This window comes from Oryx dammah, unplaced genomic scaffold (assembly GCF_014754425.2).
Source record: "Oryx dammah isolate SB20612 unplaced genomic scaffold, SCBI_Odam_1.1 HiC_scaffold_2, whole genome shotgun sequence".
NCBI lineage: Eukaryota > Metazoa > Chordata > Mammalia > Artiodactyla > Bovidae > Oryx > Oryx dammah.
The window spans coordinates 154,449,079-154,469,899 of NW_024070186.1; the positions used below are offsets into that span (position 1 = coordinate 154,449,079).

At 38.9% G+C, this 20,821-nt stretch overlaps 1 protein-coding gene across 7 annotated transcripts in view; it reads left to right on the top strand.

Annotated features, from left to right (window-relative positions):
* SON (SON DNA and RNA binding protein) overlaps nt 1-20,821 on the top strand; it is a 31,322-nt gene that overhangs the window by 1,725 nt on the left and 8,776 nt on the right. For 5 of the 7 annotated variants that reach the window (XR_005718987.1, XR_005718985.1, XR_005718984.1 and 2 more), the window contains exons 2-7: nt 1,569-1,735; nt 3,323-9,241; nt 10,744-10,904; nt 12,839-12,985; nt 13,179-13,367; nt 20,449-20,559. Coding sequence is in view for 4 of the 7 variants with exons in the window: in XM_040228415.1 (XP_040084349.1) it covers nt 1,569-1,735; nt 3,323-9,241; nt 10,744-10,904; nt 12,839-12,985; nt 13,179-13,367; nt 20,449-20,559 (6,694 nt within the window). In the remaining 3 variants the exon portion in view is untranslated. Of the gene's footprint in view, nt 1-1,568; nt 1,736-3,322; nt 9,242-10,743; nt 10,905-11,132; nt 12,670-12,838; nt 12,986-13,178; nt 13,368-13,467; nt 19,182-20,448; nt 20,560-20,821 lie in introns of those variants that run through there. The other 2 variants (XM_040228424.1, XM_040228427.1) reach the window with 2 other exon arrangements.

The following is a 20,821-nucleotide window of genomic DNA, read 5'->3' on the forward strand; positions in this document are numbered from 1 at the left end:
TGTGAACTTTTATCATGGTTTCAGTAGGTTTTGGAACATTTTTCCGGGCTCCATAGAATTCTGTTTATTGTAGGATTGTATTGATATTTAGGTGCCTTGAAATTTCCACCCTTTTTCAGTCGTTGAATGAACATCCGGAGAGCTTTAAGATGATTACTTTCTTATAGACTGCCTGTTTTTTTTTTTTTTAATCCCTACTTTTCTGATTTTTAAATCCGTGGATTTTTTAGTAAGGTAAGCACAGTGTAAGTGCTTAGGAAAAATGTAAAGAAAGTCCAGGAAGAAAGTCTAAAAAGAAAAGTAGATAAAGCAGTGTATTACTGGAGGAATATTCAGCTTCTTTTCAAGTAATGTTATATATTATCAATGTCAAGATTATTTGCTGTTTTAGTGAGCTGTAGTTCTTTTGTGTGTTTGTCATTTTTTTTCTATGTATGTTGTTTTGAGTGAGGAGACTGATAACTTAAATAGCTTTAAGTTTTTATACATAGATGGTTAGGAGTAAGAGCTCTGATTTTGAATGCCAGCTTTACTGCTTAATAAATGTATAACCTTCAGCTAGGTTTGTTTTGTTTTGTTTGGGCCTCATTTTCCTCATTGAAAAATCAGAACGATAGTGCTGATTTCAGAGTTTGTGGGGATAAATGAGTTTAGAAATGTAGAACCATGTGACCCTAATTAATAGTTAATAAATGTTAAATAATATTTATTGTATGATTCATTGTATTAGAAAACCAGATATTCTTTAATAACAGGAAAAGCTACTGAATTTTTTTGTTAAAGCTTAAATTACAGTAAGTCACACATACTGTTGTGAAAGCATTTTTTGAAACAATTTTGTAAATTTATACAAAATAGTACAAGTGACAAGTGATAAAAATAAATGATATATAAAAATGTATTTTCTGTCAAGATTCTTCCGTTCCTGTAAATTGAAAATGTTACGTGATTCATTCATTGACTGTTACTATAAATGAATTGGTTTACATGATTTTTGGTAACTGGGTGAAAACAATATAAGTGTATTTTTTCTTTTCAATATTGTGGCATTTCAGTAACTGAAGAGTTTCAACCTGATTTGAAGCTACCAGTTATACTTTTGACTAAATGTCTGTCGCTAAATTTTTGTTCCTTCATATTGCTGATGGTGATTGTGATCCATCCAGAGGTGTAGCTTTATTGTCACTATAGCATTTACCATAATGTTAGGGTAATGTGTTTTTCTTTGGTTTTGTGATTGTGATCTTAGTAATTTTTTTCCCCTGAAATATGCTGGTTGGGGAGTATTTAATTTTTTTTTTTTAAAGAGCTTGGAAACCTGTTTTAAAGATTTTCTTAACTTTAACACTTCTGAAAACTTTAAGAAATTGTATGAAAATAAAAATGTGCCAACTGTAAGTAGTGTTACGGAAGCACCGTTGATGGGGAAAAGGCGAATATCATCTAAAATTAAATACAAAATGGTGAAATGTATGAATAATATGAGGTTTTTTTTTTAATAAGTTGTTACAAATATTTATATGTCATGGTAGAATTATTAACGAATTTTGATAACTTTTCTTGTCAAGTGGAAGGAGTGAAGGACAGCTCAATGGTGAAACAAACACACCTATTGAAGGAAACCAGGCAGGTGATGCAGCTGCCTCTGCCAGGAGCCTACCAAATGAAGACATAGTTCAGAAGATAGAGGAAGTACTTTCTGGGGTCTTAGATACAGAATTACGATATAAGCCAGGTAAGTTGAAGATAATTACCTGTCTTGAAAGCTAACTTTTTAAAAATAGTTAATAGTTAAATAATAGTATTTCTGATTGCAGGGTATTTAAGATGTTCATTAGATCTAAAATGTCAGTAAGTTGAATTTTTAATTTAACTGATTTACTGAACACTTGTTTATGTCCATTTTTTGAAAATACAGTTGCACTTGTTTGCTTTACTGGTGGAATATAACTGTATTTGATTCAGTCTTGTGCTGCCTTAGTACCAGGATTTTGAATATGGATTTTCATTGAAAAATTGTGTAAATGTCAAGTTTTGGAAGGTATAGGAGTCTGGACCAAATTGTAATGATTTTAAAACCCTGGAAAGTTTTATTTTAAAAGCTCAGACTTAGAGATTACCTTGTTTTTGCATCTACTTTTAAAGGTGCAATAAATGGGGAGGAAGCATTGCTGGATATTGAGCATTTGGGGGACTGATTAAATAACTGGTGCTTAGAAATGACTTATCAACCATCTTAGTTTTGGAAATGGAGACATTTTATGGATTAAAAAATTTTTTTTTTTTAGTACAGAGTATGGCTTAAAAAAATAGTATAGACTAGGCCATGCTTAGATTCATGACTTGAGCAACTTTTGTTGAAGTATAATGTAGATTTGGTATATAATGTAAACAGTTAGTAGAAAATGATTTGAAACAGATCTTGTCATGTGTTGATTCACTTTTTCCATACTCTTGATGACCTGGATTTCTGATGATCTTTTTCTGAGATCACTAAGGTTTATCAGATTTTATACTGGCATTAGAGTAAATCTCATCTAGTAATAAAGTGTAAGCCATTTTTTGGTTTAGATATGCAGATTGAAATGTTCTTAATTTCTTAAGGGTTGTAAGTTAACTTCTTAGTAATTTTAGAAGAGTAATGAAGAGGTGTTACTTTTCTGAGAATACAGCATGAGTGAGAATTTAGGTTCCATGTTTTGCGTTTGTTGCTCAGACCTTTGCATTCTTTATAAAAGCATTCCCTAGCATTTGCTGAGGGTTTACTTGATGGCAGGCATTATTCAGTGTACTTGGCATGTTTTAACTCAGTTTGTCCTCTGCCTCTGAAAGACAGTGTCAGCAATTGAGTGGTGCATTGATTCAGTATGCAAAAGCAGACAGTGTGTTCTAAAGCCAGTGCCACATTGCTTCTTGTATGAGTAAATAGGGGTTATGAAATAGTCACAAAAATTATTGAGTATATGTATTTTTAGGAATTCTGATAGTTAATAATATGAAAGATGTTCATCTGTAAGTGTAGTTTAAGTAACTTGTATATTGAGAGCTGGAGAAAATAATTGTTTTAGATGTACTTAGGAAAAATACATTTTAATTAATTCTAAGAACTTTTGTAATAAATTAAGAACTTATTTTTAACCCTGGCTTTAGTTGTAGAAGTAGTATTGCAAAGGTGCCAGTCTTCAGATAGCTGGTTTATGGAAAATTATTTAACAGGAGATGTCTTACGGTATCTTAACATGGAATGTAAGGTATTGTTTATATGATTTATCTAAATCTATCTTGGGGAATATTTGACATTATTAATTTTCCTTAATTTCAGACTTGAAGGAGGCATCCAGAAAAAGTAGATGTGTGTCTGTCCAAACAGATCCTACTGATGAAATTCCTACCAAAAAGTCGAAGAAGCATAAAAAGCACAAAAATAAAAAGAAGAAAAAGAAGAAAGAAAAGGAGAAAAAGTATAAAAGACAGTCAGAAGAATCGGAGTCAAAGCCGAAATCACATCACGATGGGAACATAGAATCGGATTCCTTCTTGAAGTTTGATTCTGAACCTTCAGAGATGGCACTGGAGCATTCTGTAAGAGCATTTGGCCTGTATGACACCAATGAATCTCCCGCAGTTGTGCTTGAACCTCCTGTAGTTTCGATGGAGGTCTCAGAGCCACACATCTTAGAAACTCTGACGCCAGCTACAAAACATACAGAACTGTCAGTTGGATCTACATCAGTAGTCTCAGTGCAGTCAGAGCAGTCTGTGGCAGTAATGCTGGAACCATCCACAACAAAGATTCTGGATTCCTTTGCAACAGCACCAGTGCCTACAACAACAGTAGTGCTAAAGTCATCTGAGCCAGTGGTAACAGTGTCGGTGGAGTGTCAGATGAAATCTGTGCAGAAATCTTGGGAGAGCACACCTCCAGAGCCATCGGAGATCATGTTGCAAGAGCCTCCAGTAGCAAAAGTGCTAGAGCTCTCAGAAGCTCTTGTGTCATCAGAGACACCTACTGAGGTGCACCCTGAGCCGAGCACGTCAGCAACAGTGGATTTTCCCGAGTCGTCAGCAGCTGAAGTGCTAAGATTGCCAGAGCAGCCTGTAGAAGGACCATCAGAGATTGCAGATTCATCCATGACACGACCGCAGGAGATGCTGGAGCTGCCCAAGACCACAGCGTTGGAGCTGCAGGAGTCGTCGGTGGCCTCAGTGATGGAGTTGCCGGGGCCACCTGCGACCTCCATGCCGGAGTTGCAGGGGCCCCCTGTGACTCCAGTGCTGGAGTTACCTGGGCCCTCTGCTACCCCGGCGCCAGAGTTGCCAGGGCCCCTTTCTACCCCAGTGCCTGAGTTGCTAGGGCCCCCTGCGACAGCAGTGCCTGAGTTGGCGGGGCCCTCTGTGACATCAGTGCCACAGTTGTCACAGGAATTGTCAGGGCTTCCAGCACCATCCATGGGGTTGGAGCCACCACAGGAGGTACCAGAGCCACCTGTGATGGCACAGGAGTTGCCAGGGCTGCCTGCAGTGACAACAGCAGTAGAGTTGCCAGGGCAGCCTGTGGTAACAGTAGCAATGGAGTTGACCGAACAACCTGTGACGACAGAATTGGAGCAGCCTGTGGGGATGACAGCGGTGGAACATCCTGGGCAGCCAGAGGTGACAACGGCAACAGGGTTGCTGGGGCAGCCTGAGGCAGCAATGGTGCTGGAGTTGCCAGGACAGCCGGTGGCAACGACAGCGCTGGAGTTGTCAGGGCAGCCTTCGGTGACTGGGGTGCCAGAGTTGCCAGGGCTGCCTTCGGCAACTAGGGCGCTGGAGTTGTCGGGGCAACCTGTGGCAACTGGGGCACTGGAGTTGCCTGGGCAGCTCATGGCAGCTGGGGCACTGGAGTTCTCGGGGCAGTCTGGGGCAGCTGGAGCACTGGAGCTTCTGGGGCAGCCTTTGGCAACAGGGGTGCTGGAGTTGCCAGGGCAACCTGGGGCGCCAGAGTTGCCTGGGCAGCCTGTGGCAACTGTGGCGCTGGAGATCTCTGTTCAGTCTGTGGTGACAACGGAGCTGTCAACGATGACCGTGTCGCAGTCCCTGGAGGTGCCCTCGACGACAGCGCTGGAATCCTATAATACGGTAGCACAGGAGCTGCCTACTACATTAGTGGGGGAGACTTCTGTAACAGTAGGAGTGGATCCCTTGATGGCCCAAGAATCCCATATGTTAGCTTCTAACACCATGGAGACCCATATGTTAGCATCCAACACCATGGACTCCCAAATGCTAGCGTCCAACACCATGGACTCTCAAATGCTAACATCCAACACCATGGACTCCCAGATGTTAGCCTCTAGCACCATGGACTCCCAGATGTTAGCAACCAGCTCCATGGACTCCCAGATGTTAGCAACCAGCTCCATGGACTCCCAGATGTTAGCAACCAGCTCCATGGACTCTCAGATGTTAGCAACCAGCTCCATGGACTCTCAGATGTTAGCAACCAGCTCCATGGACTCCCAGATGTTAGCCACCAGCTCCATGGACTCCCAGATGTTAGCCACCAGCTCCATGGACTCCCAGATGTTAGCCACCAGCTCCATGGACTCCCAGATGTTAGCAACCAGCACCATGGACTCCCAGATGTTAGCCACTAGCTCTATGGACTCCCAGATGTTAGCTTCTGGCACTATGGACTCTCAGATGTTAGCTTCTGGCTCCATGGATGCTCAGATGTTAGCGTCTGGTACCATGGATGCCCAGATGTTAGCATCTAGTACCCAAGATTCTGCTATGTTGGGTTCAAAATCTCCTGATCCCTACAGGTTAGCTCAGGATCCTTACAGGTTAGCTCAGGATCCGTATAGGTTAGGTCATGACCCTTACAGGCTAGGTCATGATGCCTACAGGTTAGGGCAGGACCCCTATAGATTAGGCCATGATCCCTACAGACTAACTCCTGATCCCTATAGGATGTCACCTAGACCCTATAGGATAGCACCCAGGTCCTATAGAATAGCTCCCAGGCCATATAGGTTAGCACCTAGACCCCTGATGTTAGCATCTAGACGTTCTATGATGATGTCCTATGCTGCAGAACGTTCCATGATGTCATCTTATGAACGCTCTATGATGTCTTATGAGCGGTCTATGATGTCCCCTATGGCTGAGCGTTCTATGATGTCAGCTTACGAGCGCTCTATGATGTCAGCCTATGAGCGCTCTATGATGTCCCCTATGGCTGAGCGCTCTATGATGTCAGCTTATGAACGCTCTATGATGTCAGCCTACGAGCGCTCCATGATGTCCCCAATGGCTGACCGATCTATGATGTCCATGGGTGCTGACCGGTCTATGATGTCGTCATACTCTGCTGCTGACCGGTCTATGATGTCATCGTACTCTGCAGCTGACCGATCTATGATGTCATCTTATACTGCTGATCGTTCAATGATGTCTATGGCAGCTGATTCTTACACCGATTCTTACACTGATACATATACGGAGGCATATATGGTGCCACCTTTGCCTCCTGAAGAGCCTCCAACAATGCCACCATTGCCACCTGAAGAACCACCAATGACACCACCATTGCCTCCTGAGGAACCACCAGAGGGTCCAGTGTTAGCCACTGAGCAGTCAGCATTAACAGCTGAAAATACATGGTCTGCTGAGGTGCCAGCATTACCTCCTGAAGAGTCTGTATCACTGCCTGAACCTCCTGTGAGTCAGAGTGAGATTGCGGAGCCTTTGGCAGTGACTGCTAATTATTCAGTGTCAGCATCAGAGCCGTCAGTGTTAGCATCAGAAGCTGACGTGACTGTTCCAGAACCACCGCTAGAGCCGGAGTCTTCAGTTATGTCAGCACCTGTAGAGTCTGCTGTTGGAGCAGAAGAGCATGAAATTGTTGCAGAGACACCAGTGACTTACCTGGTGTCTGAAACTCCCACAACATCAGCTGAACCAACTGTGTTAACATCAGAGCCTTCTGTTATGTCAGAGATAGCAGAAACTTACGATTCCATGAGGGCTTCAGGACAGACTGCCTCAGAGGTATCTGTGTCTCTGCTGGAGGCAGCAGTACCTGTTGGAGAGCCATCACAGAGCACTGTAGATCTGCCAGCCATGGCTGTTACAGAGCTGCCATCTGTGGCTGTTCCGGAGCACCCAGCTGGGATTGTTTCAGAGACATCAACCGTGGCTGTCCTAGAGCCACAGGCTGAGGCTGTCCTAGACCCTCCAGCTGCGGCTGTCCAGGACCCTCCTGCTGTGGCTGTCCTGGACCCACCAGCTGAGGCTGTCCCAGAGTCCCTGGCCCTGTCTGAGCCAGAGCATGTTACTGTTGCTGTTGTTTCTACCCTGGAGCCTACTGTGCCTATTCTGGAACCAGTGGTGTCCATCCTTCAACCTAATGTGATTGTTGCAGAACCATCTAGTTGTATCCAAGAGTCCACTGTGACAATTTCAGACCCTCCTGTCACTGTCTCAGAGCAGACTCAAGTAATACCAACTGAGACAGTTGTAGAGTCTACACCAGTAATGTTAGAGTCTAGTACTATAAAAGGAATGAATTTACTATCTGGTGATCAAAATATTGCTTCAGAGATTGGCCTGCAGGAGATAGCCATGCATTCAGATGAAGAGCCACGTGCTGAAGGACTCCTGAAGAGTGGCTCTAATGAAACTGAAAATTGTATAAATACAGACCTTTACATAAATAATCACTTAATTGCTCAAGAAATGGAACGTAGCACAGTGTCTGCTGCCAGCACTGGCGCTGTTGGTGAAATTGGTGAAGAGACAATTTTGCCTACGAGTGAGGCTAAACAATGCACAGTATTGGATACCTGTCCTAGTATTGGTGAAACTGAGCTAGGAGGAACTCTGTCTTCTGTTGGTTCCCTTGTCCTTGAACCTGAAGCAGTGGCAACTGGTAAGGATCTTGAATTTGGCACAGCATCTGCTCTCAGTTCAGTTAGTAAATATGATGGTGAAGTATCTTTAACTACTCAAGATACTGAACATGACATGGTAATTTCCACCAGCCCCAGTGGTGGCAGTGAGGCTGACATAGAGGGACCTTTGCCTGCTAAAGACATTCATCCTGATTTATCTAATAATTTTATTAATAAGGATGCAGAAGGATCATTACCTGTACAGGAGAGTGACCAGACGTTAGCAGCTGCTGTCAGTCCTAAAGAAAGTAGTGGAGAAGATAAAGAAGTATGTCTCACTACTAAAGAGATACTGTCTGATTCAGGATTTCCTGCCAGCATTGATGATATTAATGAAGCTGATTTAGTGAGACCATTACTTCCTAAGGACATGGAACGTCTTACAAACCTTAGAGCTGGTATTGAAGGACCTTTACTTTCGAGTGAGGTGGAACGGGATAAATCTGCTGCCAGTCCAGTTGTAATTAGTATACCAGAAAGAGCTTCAGAGTCCTCTTCAGAGGAAAAAGATGATTATGAAATTTTTGTAAAAGTTAAGGACACACATGAAAAAAGCAAGAAAAACAAGAACCGTGACAAAGGTGAGAAAGAGAAGAAAAGAGACTCTTCATTAAGGTCGAGAAGTAAACGTTCCAAGTCTTCTGAACACAAATCACGAAAGCGCACCAGTGAATCTCGTTCTAGGGCAAGGAAGAGATCATCTAAGTCTAAGTCTCATCGCTCTCAAACACGTTCACGGTCACGATCAAGACGCAGGAGGAGGAGCAGCAGGTCAAGATCAAAGTCTAGAGGAAGGCGATCTGTATCAAAAGAGAAGCGCAAAAGATCTCCAAAGCACAGATCCAAGTCCAGGGAAAGAAAAAGAAAAAGATCAAGCTCCAGGGATAACCGGAAAACAGGTAGAGCTCGAAGTCGCACCCCAAGTCGTCGGAGCCGGAGTCATACTCCGAGTCGTCGGAGAAGATCCAGATCTGGGGGGAGAAGGAGCTTCAGCATTTCCCCGAGCCGACGGAGCCGCACCCCAAGCCGAAGGAGCCGCACCCCTAGCAGACGGAGCCGCACCCCGAGCCGTCGGAGCCGCACCCCGAGCCGTCGGAGCCGCACCCCGAGCCGTCGGAGCCGCACCCCGAGCCGTCGGAGAAGATCAAGATCTGTCGTTAGAAGACGAAGCTTCAGTATATCACCAGTCAGATTACGGCGATCACGAACACCCTTGAGAAGAAGGTTTAGCAGGTCTCCAATCCGTCGCAAACGATCCAGGTCTTCAGAAAGAGGCAGATCACCTAAACGTCTCACAGATTTGAGTGAGTCATTTTAAAATTTAATGGTGTTAAAGAATGATTTGAATCTGATTTTTTTTCTGTGAGTTTAATGAAATATTGGGGATTATTGGTTTAGGATAATTATTTCTATAAGTTACTGTAATTAGCTTCTGTTTAGAAAATGTGGGAATAAGTACATTTATAATTAGCTTTAAAAGATTTGCTTTGGAATATATAGAACCAAAGTATTTCCATGTTTTAATGTTTTCTTTCTGCCTGAACCATATACCATAACTAAAAATGGCAAGTAGAAGTTCAATTAAGCGTTGAAGGCGATGGCACCCCACTCCAGTACCCTTGCCTGGAAAATCGTATGCACAGAGGAGCCTGGTAGGCTGCGGTCCATGGGGTCGCGAAGAGTCGGATACCACTGAGCGACTTCCCTTTCACTTTTCACTTTAATGCATTGGAGAAGGAAATGGCAAACCACTCCAAGTGTTCTTGCCTGGAGAATCCCAGGGACGGGGGAGCCTGGTGGGCTGCCATCTATGGGATTGCACAGAGTCAGACATGACTGAAATGACGCAGCAGCAGTGTAATTATAAGCCTGAAGTCAGACGTTTCTTTTTTAAATAGTTCCATGTCTTAAATGGCATATAGAACTGTTAAATGTTTGTGAAGATAATTCTGATTGGTATAATGGGTAATGTAAGTGAGTAGGGAATTTTGCATGTGGGGAGTTAGTGATTTCAGTCTGTCTTTTACAAAATGAAGTGTTCTAATATCTCCTGGTTTTTTAAGTGTGTAGAGGTGACTAAAATTTAATGGATAATGTATGACTACTGTTAATGGATAATTTGTCATTATCCCAGTAGATTGGACATTTCCAGGTCAGAGTAGTCTAAAGAAAAAGCCCTAGACAGAACCCTAGGGAAGAATAATTCAGTCTAACGGATGGTTTTTGAGTTCTTTTTTATTAAAAAACATAAAGATTATGAGCTAGTACAAGAGACAGATAAAATGCATGTATGTCTGTTTTACCAAGTAGTGAAACTGCTTAAGAGCAGAATGTGATGATTGCTGTAGTTACTGGTACAGATTAGGTACTTTGGGAGCACAATGGAGAGGAATGTTAAATTCTGACTTAAGACTTGTTACTTTGAAATGGTGGCAGTTTTGAAATTGGGCTCAAAGAGTGATTTAAAATGTTATTAAGAGATTTAGAAGGAGAGTAATTTAAGGGGCACCATAGTTTTGGAAAATAAAGTAGGCTTTGGCAGGTGTGTGACTTAGCGTGTATAGCAGGGTGATTATTATAGTTGTGTAGTTTAGCTGTTCTGTATAGTGTTTGAGTGGGAAGCTAAATACGGACTTAATTTTTAAATTTGGGGCATTTTATTTCTTTGAGCCAAAGAATGATTTCATCACAGCTGTAAGTTGGGGCAGAAAATTGATGCCTTTAATTTTTTAGCATGTAAAACATTAGATAATATAAAATATATAGCCTTTCAGGAAAACTGCTTTTTGTATTTTTCCTCTTGCAGATAAGGCTCAGTTACTTGAAATAGCCAAAGCTAATGCAGCTGCCATGTGTGCTAAGGCTGGTGTTCCTTTACCACCAAACCTAAAGCCTGCACCTCCACCTACAATAGAAGAGAAAGTTGCTAAAAAGTCAGGAGGAGCTACTATAGAAGAACTAACTGAGGTAAGCTAGACAGAATTTGTTTTCATTCTTAAATGGATTACTCCAGTGATGTTGACTCTGGAGCGTGCCAAAAACCTGAATTGTGGGCTGAACTGATAATGGCTGGCACCGAGTGGCCAAAACCCGAAATACAGACGTGGCAGCGGCAGAAGCTCTGTTTAGCAGGCCATTATCCGGGATGGCTAAGCTCCGCTAGCTAAGTTACTTCCCATTACTTTTGCTTTCCAGTTTTAGAAGCCAAACTGACTGAGGAGTGGGACGGTTCGTTTGAATGGAGGAGGTGTTGAGTGAGCAACACGCAGAAGCTCGCCTACAGTTTCGTTTCCATTCACGACGTGTTCACTGATCGCCACGAGTGTACTGCATATACGCAAAGACACAGACAATCTTCAGAAATGATCTTTTGCCACCGGAGCTTGGAAATTAATGAGAATAGCTGGCCATTGCCTGAAAGGAACTTCTTTCGCATCAACATTTCGGGTTTTGGCTGTTTGGTACCAGCCATTGGTGATAATGGCCGGCCATTATCAGTTCTTCCTGCGGTTCGGGTTTTGGCAGTAACATATGTATTTTAAACACAATTATTTTTGTTTTTAAGAATTTGATCTTTTCAATTGAGGCTTTTTTTTTTTTTTTTTTTTGGCTTTTTTTTTTTTAAATTTATTTTGTGTTTTGTTTTTTTTTTTTTTTTTTTGGAGGACGCTGAATATTGCTGCTAGGATCCAGAAATACCACACTGTTTCAGATATTGAAACTTGTTATTGGCTAGCCTTATGCCAGCCTGCCACTGTCAATATATTCTGTTCCCCTTGGTTACAAGCTTGGTATACTCTGTGTTTTTGGCTAAATGAGCTTTTTATCCTGTTAAAATATTTTCAATTGATAAGGGATATGATAAATTCTACTGCTTGTATAGAGACAAGTGCACCCAAATTTACTCTGACCTTTTTATAAAGCCAGGTAATTGGAGTCTGTTCCTTTGCTTCTCAAGGAGGAATTGACTTTGCTTTATGTGTCAGACCTCATTGCACCCTCTCCATCATGCCTTATATTCCGTCCTTGAGTTCTGTTCCTTTAGATACTCAACCTATAAAACATTTATGGAAAGACATGCTATTATCTAGCCCAGTTGCAAGTGTTTCAAATTTTATTTAGCCATACGTTTGGGGATTGCATAGTTTCTTAATCTCTTTCCTTAGATTTACTACAATATGAACTATGACTTTTTTTTTTTATGTTTAAGGACCTAGTGAAGGCTTCTATTGCTTGCTTATCAAATCCAAGCTCCTTATCCAAAACCTTATGAACACTTAGTGATTCCCTATATAAGCCTCATCTTCAGCCCTCTTATCCCTTTTAATAAGTTTTCTCTTACCTCTTTACCACTATCTGACTATAGAGTGACTTTCTTTTCCTTTCCCTGCTAATCCTTTTTCTTAACTATGAAAATCTGGCTTAGAACTTTCAAGGAATATTCCTTGATTATCAGATTCTGCCTGATTCTGTTCTCTCTTAAGCTTTTGTTCTTTGAGCACTTATGTACTCAGTTTGTATTATATCAGTTTGCACTTGTTAAACTGTGTTGCTCTGTAAAAGCGTTCCTCAATTATCTCATGTGTATGTATTCCGTCTTTTGAACTAGATTGTAAGCTCCTTGAGAGCAGGGACCATGTCTTTTACTTTATTATTTTGTATTCCCTGGACAGTGCCCAGTACAGTGCTCTGCACATAGTAGGTGCTCAATAAATGTTGTTAACTGACTGACCAGCTAGAGTGTGTTTAAATAAGTAGTGAGCTAAATTACCCACCTATAATCTATCATTAATCTTGTTTTACTTTTGAAAGTTGATTTTATGTGGTTTTGAATTTAAGAAATTACATGTTATTCTACATAAAGTGTAAGATTTATCTTTTGTTTGTTTTTACTTTTTAAGAAATGCAAACAGATTGCACAGAGTAAAGAAGATGATGATGTAATAGTGAATAAGCCACATGTTTCGGATGAAGAGGAAGAAGAACCTCCTTTTTATCATCATCCCTTTAAACTCAGTGAACCCAAACCCATTTTTTTCAATCTGAATGTGAGTATTAATGTTTTTGAACTGATGAAACAGCACAACTTGTAGAACTATTTAAGTAAAACTGAAATAATATTTAGTTTCTAACTTAGGTTAAATACTGTGAGAAATAGTCATTTTCCAATTATGTTGAAAATCTATTGAGTTTTGAATTAAGAAAAACATTCTTGAATTAAGAAAAACATTGTGTTTTTAGATTGCTGCAGCAAAGCCAACTCCACCAAAAAGCCAGGTAACATTAACAAAAGAATTCCCTGTATCATCTGGATCTCAACATCGGAAAAAAGAAGCAGATAGTGTTTATGGAGAGTGGGTCCCTGTAGAGAAAAACGGTGAAGAAAACAAAGATGATGATAATGTTTTCAGCAGCAATTTGCCCTCTGAGGTAAGTAAGAGAACTATTATGTATTTTTCTTTTTATATACCTGAATCTGCATTTTATTGTTATTTTATATCTGATTTGGATTCTGTTTCACTCTTCTTAGGGCCGGGTTAAACGGCAGGGCCGGGTTAGACGACAGATGAAACAACCCGCAGCTTCTCATTTGACAGTAACTCGATGCAATTCACTTTGTGGAACCAAGCCACAAAGTGAAAAGCATCGAATTGCAGAGAACAGTGTTATCACATCCCTACCCAACATTGGGCCCTCCTTGCACTTGTGGGAAGGTAGCCCAAGGTACAACTATTTAGCTTCCCGTTTTGCTTCAAGGCTCTATAGCTCTAGATTTTGGTGGTAGCAAATTTCTTGGGTGGAGGGATTTGAGCAGAGAGAGGCAGATCCTCAGGTTCAACACAAGAACTGGTTTGGAAAAGGTCCCTGTAGGCTGATGTGAGCATCTCGGATACATAGCCTGTTGCCCTTTAAATAATGGTTTCTTACTATAATTCTCTGGGTTGTTTGTCAGATAGCCTTTAATTTTAATTATTTTCCCCTTCTGTGTGCTACCTTGGCCCTTTTGAATTCTTGTGTTTAACCTAATGCTCAGCCTTGGTACTCCATTTCCCTTCTCCTTCCCCTTTTTGCTACTATTAAAAGTTGGAGAAGTGGAATTCACACCTTGAAATTTCCAGGAGGCTATAGTTGTATCTTGTCAAAATGACGCAGTAATAATGCCAAGTGTCAAAACAGCCCCATTAAAATGCCGCCTGATTAAATAATGTGCTGCTAAATATAGTGCACATGAAAACAGCGAGACTGTATATATATGTAAATATATATATATATATCTGTATCTTTGTATGTATCTCTGTATCTGTACCTTTGCTGTATCTTTTAATAAACAGTTTACTTTTATTTAACTTGTTGTGCAAAATCACGCTTGGGGGATCTGGGAGGGTGGAGACTTACTAGGGGGGTGGGAGTTTTAAATGATACAGTAGACTAGTCATCACCTCTTGCCCTTGGTTTCCAAAACCCAGACATTTGTCCAAGGACTGGACTAGATATCTGATGTCCGTACAGTGTAGGGATTCTTCCCCAGTTCCTATCCTTGCTATTTTGGGATATGTGAACCCAGAGAGACCTGTACTCTTCACCTATAGGTTCCCCTATATCATCATCATCCAATAAACACCTCTGATAATACAAATAAACAAATTCTGTTTATAAAGTTAAAAGTGAACAGAACCCAAATCAGAAACTTTGGTAGTTTTTTCCCCTGAGCTATTCACAGGAGACATTGTTTTTTTTGTTTTGTTTTTAACCTGTGGCATTTGGAAAAGAGCACGTTCTGTGCAGTGACACTGGACATAACTAGTCAGTGCAACTTACAGTCACTGATATTTACAGGAGGTTCAACAACTGAAGCAAGGTACACCATTACCAGTGAAGGAGAGACAGATAAGCTTATTTGGACAATTTTTAGTGAAGTCAGTTGAGTAGTTCAGTTGCTGATTCGCAAATCAGGCTACTTACTGCACATCTCAAGAGGGAAAGGTTAACTGACATTTATAACTGACTTGAATCTAGTAACAGCTGAGTATAAACCATGGTAAGAGGGCTGAACTGACTGACTTAGAAATTATAATACACATGCTTTTAGTAGTTTCATCAACATTAAGCGTTTAACAGAGTTAGAAAAAAACATAAGGAGACATTTATGTGTAAAAAATTTTCCAACGTGGTAAAGCCCTATAAATATTGCATAATTCCAAAAGATTTTCCTGGGAAGATAAGTGACTATAACTATTTAACTTCAGTGGAACATGGGGAGGATGCTTAGTGAATCCTGGTGATTATGGTTCTTATTGATTAACAGTTTATATATAAATGTGTGTGTGTATATATATATTACAGTATTTAGCCATTTTCAGTCTTAACATTGAAACTGTAGTGCCTTACATTGTCTGTCATCAATAGTGGTTGTCAAATTTGAATGAAAATTTGGGGAAATTAACTCCAAAGACATCTGGGAGGGGGGAGTAGGTGGGTATTAAGATTTTATAATAAGTAAAGGAGCCTTTTATTAAAGCAGGAGACAAAAAAAGGTCTATTCATGAAGCAGATTTCTCCTGTGGGGGAGATTATATACAACTATTGCTATTAGAACTCTAAGCTAGTTTCTTAGACAATTAGACTAAAAAATATGTGTTAACTTTAATTTCAAGTAAAACAATCCCAGAATTGTAGGAAGGGACAGAAATTTGCTTTTGTTTTTAGGTCTGTGTACTTTTACCTAGAAGTAATATTGAACATCTAAAGCAAGTGTTCACTGTATGAAATGTTTAGTTCTAGTTATTTAGCTGTATCTTACAAACATATTAGTAAGATTAATGTTCTATATTCTGATGTTTGTAGAATACTATTGGTGACATTTTATGGGAGCATTGAGTCTTGATTCCCTGTCAGGGGTTGAAATAAAGATTTTATATAGAAAAGGAAAGTTCTTTTTAAATGGTCAATATTTTAATTGAATAGTGCTTTGAATTTTTCTACCTGTTATTTTTTTATTTTAATAAATATAATTGGAATTTGTGATTCTTTAGTTTTGAGCATAAAACATTCAGGCAAAGATCACAGATTTGATCTCAGCTTTGCTATATGATCCTTAATCCTACCAGTTGTGCACATGAGTGCTCTTTGACATAAGTAAGAGTGGATAGACGTGGATGGATCAACATAAATCCATATCTTATGGAAATACCAGCTCATCACACTGTGGGCTCTGCTGCCATAGCATCGTCTTCCTACCCAGAAGCCAACCAGCATCATCCTCAGTAAAGAGTGACTGCAGAACCTTGATCATATTTGTGTGGATTTTTATTTACAAACAATGAAACCAAAAGTGTTGGAAAACATTTTAAAACTTGTCCTTTGGGGGCATTAATTCTCGGTAATAAAGATAGCAAAGCCTTACTGGGTAGAGGATATAAGTGTAGTCTCGGACATAAGTTTCCTTACTTCATGTCCCAGTGGAGCTAAAATTCCCTTATGGTTAGGAACTCTGTATTTTTGAGGTTTAAGAAAACCGAGTTCTTGTGGTAAAATGAAAATTTTAAGTGAAAATGAAACACACAGGTCTTGGCAGTGCTAGAATGTTATATACAGCTTTTTTATTCATTCTTCTCTTTAGATTCTCCCAGGTTATTAACATGGAATTTCTTTACCATTTAATGGTTTATCTAATTCTCCAATTATTGTAATTCATTTAAATGTAATAAACTAAAAATTGCACTAGAGAATTTTATGTGAAATAATAAAAAGACTCATAAATCAGTTTTTAAAACCAAGCCATGTAACTCCTGAGGCATTCTGTATTTAGTGTGGCTTTTGTTTATATAGTTGTCATTTACTTTGTATTTTATTAATTTTTGCTAAATATTTTAAATCATGTTTTGATGCAGGCTAGGTGCTTTTTCTTTAACTCTCTTTACTTAAAAGTTTCCTTTTATATCATCTTTTAATTGGAGATACCTGCAGCAGTAGCAGCAGCAGCAGCAATTTCTTGTGTAGAAAGTAATTTGCCTTTTACAGGTACTATTTTTTCCTTACCTGAATGACCACCTTTTAATAATTCTCATTAGTTCTTTTATAGCCTTTTACTGACTTTTTAAGAATTATTTAAGATAATTGTTTTATTTTTGTAAACAGGTTAACACAGGGGGAAGGTAAATTGACTTAGAAGGATTTTTAAAATAAGGAAGATGAAGATGCACAGTTAATAACTTAGGTTGTGAAATGCATACTACAGTCAATTACATTGGTGTTTTATTAGTCCTGACACCATTTTAGGTTACAGAAATGTTGCTGAAGTAGAGGAGTGAAATAACTTGGACAGGTTTTTATTGATGTGTGAACTGGAATAATAATTCAGGATACTCTTTTTATGTGGATTTCACCTTTTAGAACAAGCCCTAGGGAGAAGGAAATAAAACATTTCCCCCCATCATGATGCCTAGAATATTACTACACATTACATAGAAGGTCTACTGTGTATTAGTGAAAATAAATTTGCATTGTTGATGATAGCTTGATAATAGTGTTCTGCGGGGTTTAAGATAATTCCCGCCCCCTGCCCCTGACTTTTTAGCATTCTAAAACTTTTAGCATCATTTTGGTACCTTTCACACTTGACCACTTGACTGTTTTTGAGCAACATTAAGTTATTAAGGCTCACTCTACTATGTATTATAGTCTGGTAGTGGTGGTATAGTTGTGTATGACTCTAAACGACCCAATGGACTGCACATTGCCAGGCTCCTCTGTCCATGGAACTTCCCAGGCAAGAAGACAGCAGTGGGTTGCCATTTTCCTTCTCCAGTGCTTTATATAAACACATACAAATCCTATGCAGTCCAATACAGTAGTCATTGAACCACTGAGAAATCAGTTCTTTAATTGCACTAGGCATATTTCAAGTGCTCATTAGCTTTCACTGTAAAAGTCCTGTTGGACAGTGCTGTTCTAAAGGGTAGCTGTGATGTTTTATGAGTTTTTTAATACTGATTCAGAACTTTGGTCTAATCTTTGAATATTAATGTTTTGAGAATTATAGTTGGTTTTTTATTGCATATCCTGAGTTATCCTGGCAACTTGGATATATGCTTTTTGATATAAACTCTTGAGGATTCTTAAGAGATTAAGATGATCCTGATTGATCCTATTTTGGGTATGTTTCTTCACATTAAAAAGTACGAATATGAAGTTAATAGTCAAATTACTATTTGTTAATAAAGTTTTGACATGAACTTACAGCTCACTTGGTAAGGCTGTTGAAGAATACATGAAGTTGTATTTACCTTAGGAAAAAAAAACTAGTTGTAATTTTATCTAAATTTATATTAAATCTCAATGTTGATATATTAAATAAATAAAAGTTCCTTTCAGAGTGAGATGTGACTTTAACATAAAATACTGAGGTTTGAATGAAGTTTCATCCTGAGGATAAATGATGAGGTATTTAGGTTACCTGTTTGCTTAATAAAGGTTAAAAGAGAAAAAAGTATGAAGATATAAAGTGTCTTCAGAAGGATGAAGTCACAGATAGGTATGTTAATTTGCTTTCCAGTTGGGAGGAAGTAATTTTATTTTAGAAAAGTTGGAATTTTCAGAGCCATCTTAACTACATTTTTATGGCTAATTTACAGTTAGAAATTGGGGGGATCAGAGCTTGGCTTGGTGGGTAGGTACATTTTCCCTATTATCTTCTCTGGACTTCAACTTTTTAGAATAAAAACCTATTATACTGAAACACCCTAATGTTTAGATTTGTAGACGAGTGTCAAACCCACAATAATTCTGGCAAAGTTAAAGAATAGTATTTCACACATATTTAATGGGCCTCCAAAAATCACTTCATCATCTTACCTGACAGGTTTATGAAATATCTAAGGCCAAAAAAGAATGTGATTCTGATCTAAAATAATCTGGATTCCCACTTTAAAAGTCACAGCAGGTGATCATGGTTGTAATAGAAGTGAGAAGTGGACATGCTGTGGTTTTAGTGTTTCAGTCTGCCTTTACCTGTATATGCCCAGAAATGTTCCACGTAGTGTGGATAATTTACTAAGTTAACCTAAGAAATTAGGATCTTCTATTAATGAGATCTGTGAGCAGTCTGATTACAGAATGAATTCAGTTTAATTCTGCTTTCATTTAAGGACGGCAGATATATAGAAACCTGTACTTTTTGGTACCTTGTGGAAGAAAATTTTAATTTTGCTAAAGGAATGATACTAGGTGACTCAGCAAGGTAACTAAGAATAGTGAAGATAGGAAAAAGGAAGATTGGCAATCTTTATGCATGAGATAGAATTATTCTCTAATAGTCACTTACTCTTAATTATATAGGTCTTATTTTTGAAAGAAGTATTTCATATTATACAGTCAAATTAGAGGTTGCCGTAGTTTGGCTTTTTTTAAAAAAACTTATCTGTTAACTTACTTTAACTGACTTCCTTATATTTGTCACGTCCATGCAGTTGCTACTAGTTATTCTTTTTATATGAATTTAGGAAAATCCTCCCATGTCAGATAACTATTCTCCAAAAATGAATTTTCTTGGATGAGATACTAGAAAATATTTATGGGTTTAGTAGTGTTAGAAGAAAAGTATTAAGAATTGGTGAGTTGACACAAATCATCTTGAGCTCTTAATGTTAGAACTAAAAAGCATCAAATACTTGATTTTTTTTTTCCACTATGGTTGAGCCTTTCACAAATTTGGTAAATAGGATATTTGGGCTAAAGATAATCTTTGAAGTTTTCCTGGATATTATGAAACTTCTTAAAAAGTTAAGTCACATCTGCTCAGCATCAGCTTTTACAGGTAGAACCTGAGCACTGAAGAGGCGGACCTAAGGCATTTCAGACATACTTTAAGTGCTCCGGTCTGACACTTGTCCACCCCACGGAGACAGTCTTAACTCCCATCATCAGTGCACGTACTAATGAATGGAAAACTATACATAATGAATATATTCTTTGAAGAAGCTGAGTTCTTTGTATCAGACTTAACGAATGACCACAAGTAGGTGAAAACGTGCAGACATAAGTAAAGGAATGGTCTTTGACGTGGCAGTGGTTTTCTCCTTGCTTTTTTAAGAACCTTGCTTATTGCCTCTGAGGGCTATGCTGAGAAGCAGGATAAAATGAAAACTCCAATGATTATTTCGTTAGGGAAGGTGAGAGATTTTTTAAGTTCTTCATGAAACTTTCTATGATTGTAGTTTGATGTAGTAGAAAATAAAGCAGTTGGATTTTGGATTGAGTTCATCTGCTTACTGATAATTTGTAACTTACCTCAAACAATCCGTGTCTATTTTCCAAGGTTATTTTACCTTTTAGAGTCTTCTCCCTGCTTTACAAAATTATATATATATATACACATTTTTATATATTTGTATACACAGAATTTTATATAAAACTTTGGTTCCTAACATGAAGCAACTAAAGATGTGAGCATTTTTCATAATTTAGGGAGTCTTTGGTTATTTGAGATAATTATCTATGTTTTCTTTCTTAGCCTGTGGACATCTCTACAGCAATGAGTGAACGGGCACTTGCTCAGAAAAGACTCAGCGAGAATGCATTTGACCTTGAAGCTATGAGCATGTTAAATCGTGCTCAGGAACGGGTATGTAGTGGTTTTAATGTCTAAATGATATTTCACTAACTAGAGGGTTGTGACATAAGTAAACTCTGTGGCATGCTGTTGACATGTAGGTCTTTGAAAATCATTTTTCTAGCAAGCTTTCTTTAAGTGAAAGTGATTTGGGGCTTGATTATTCAGTAAATGTCGTGTACTGTGGGGCAGGAATTATTTGAGAGAATAGAAATAGAAAAAATTACCTGCCCTCATAGAGTTTGTAATCAAATATATAAAAATAGTAGCTAAG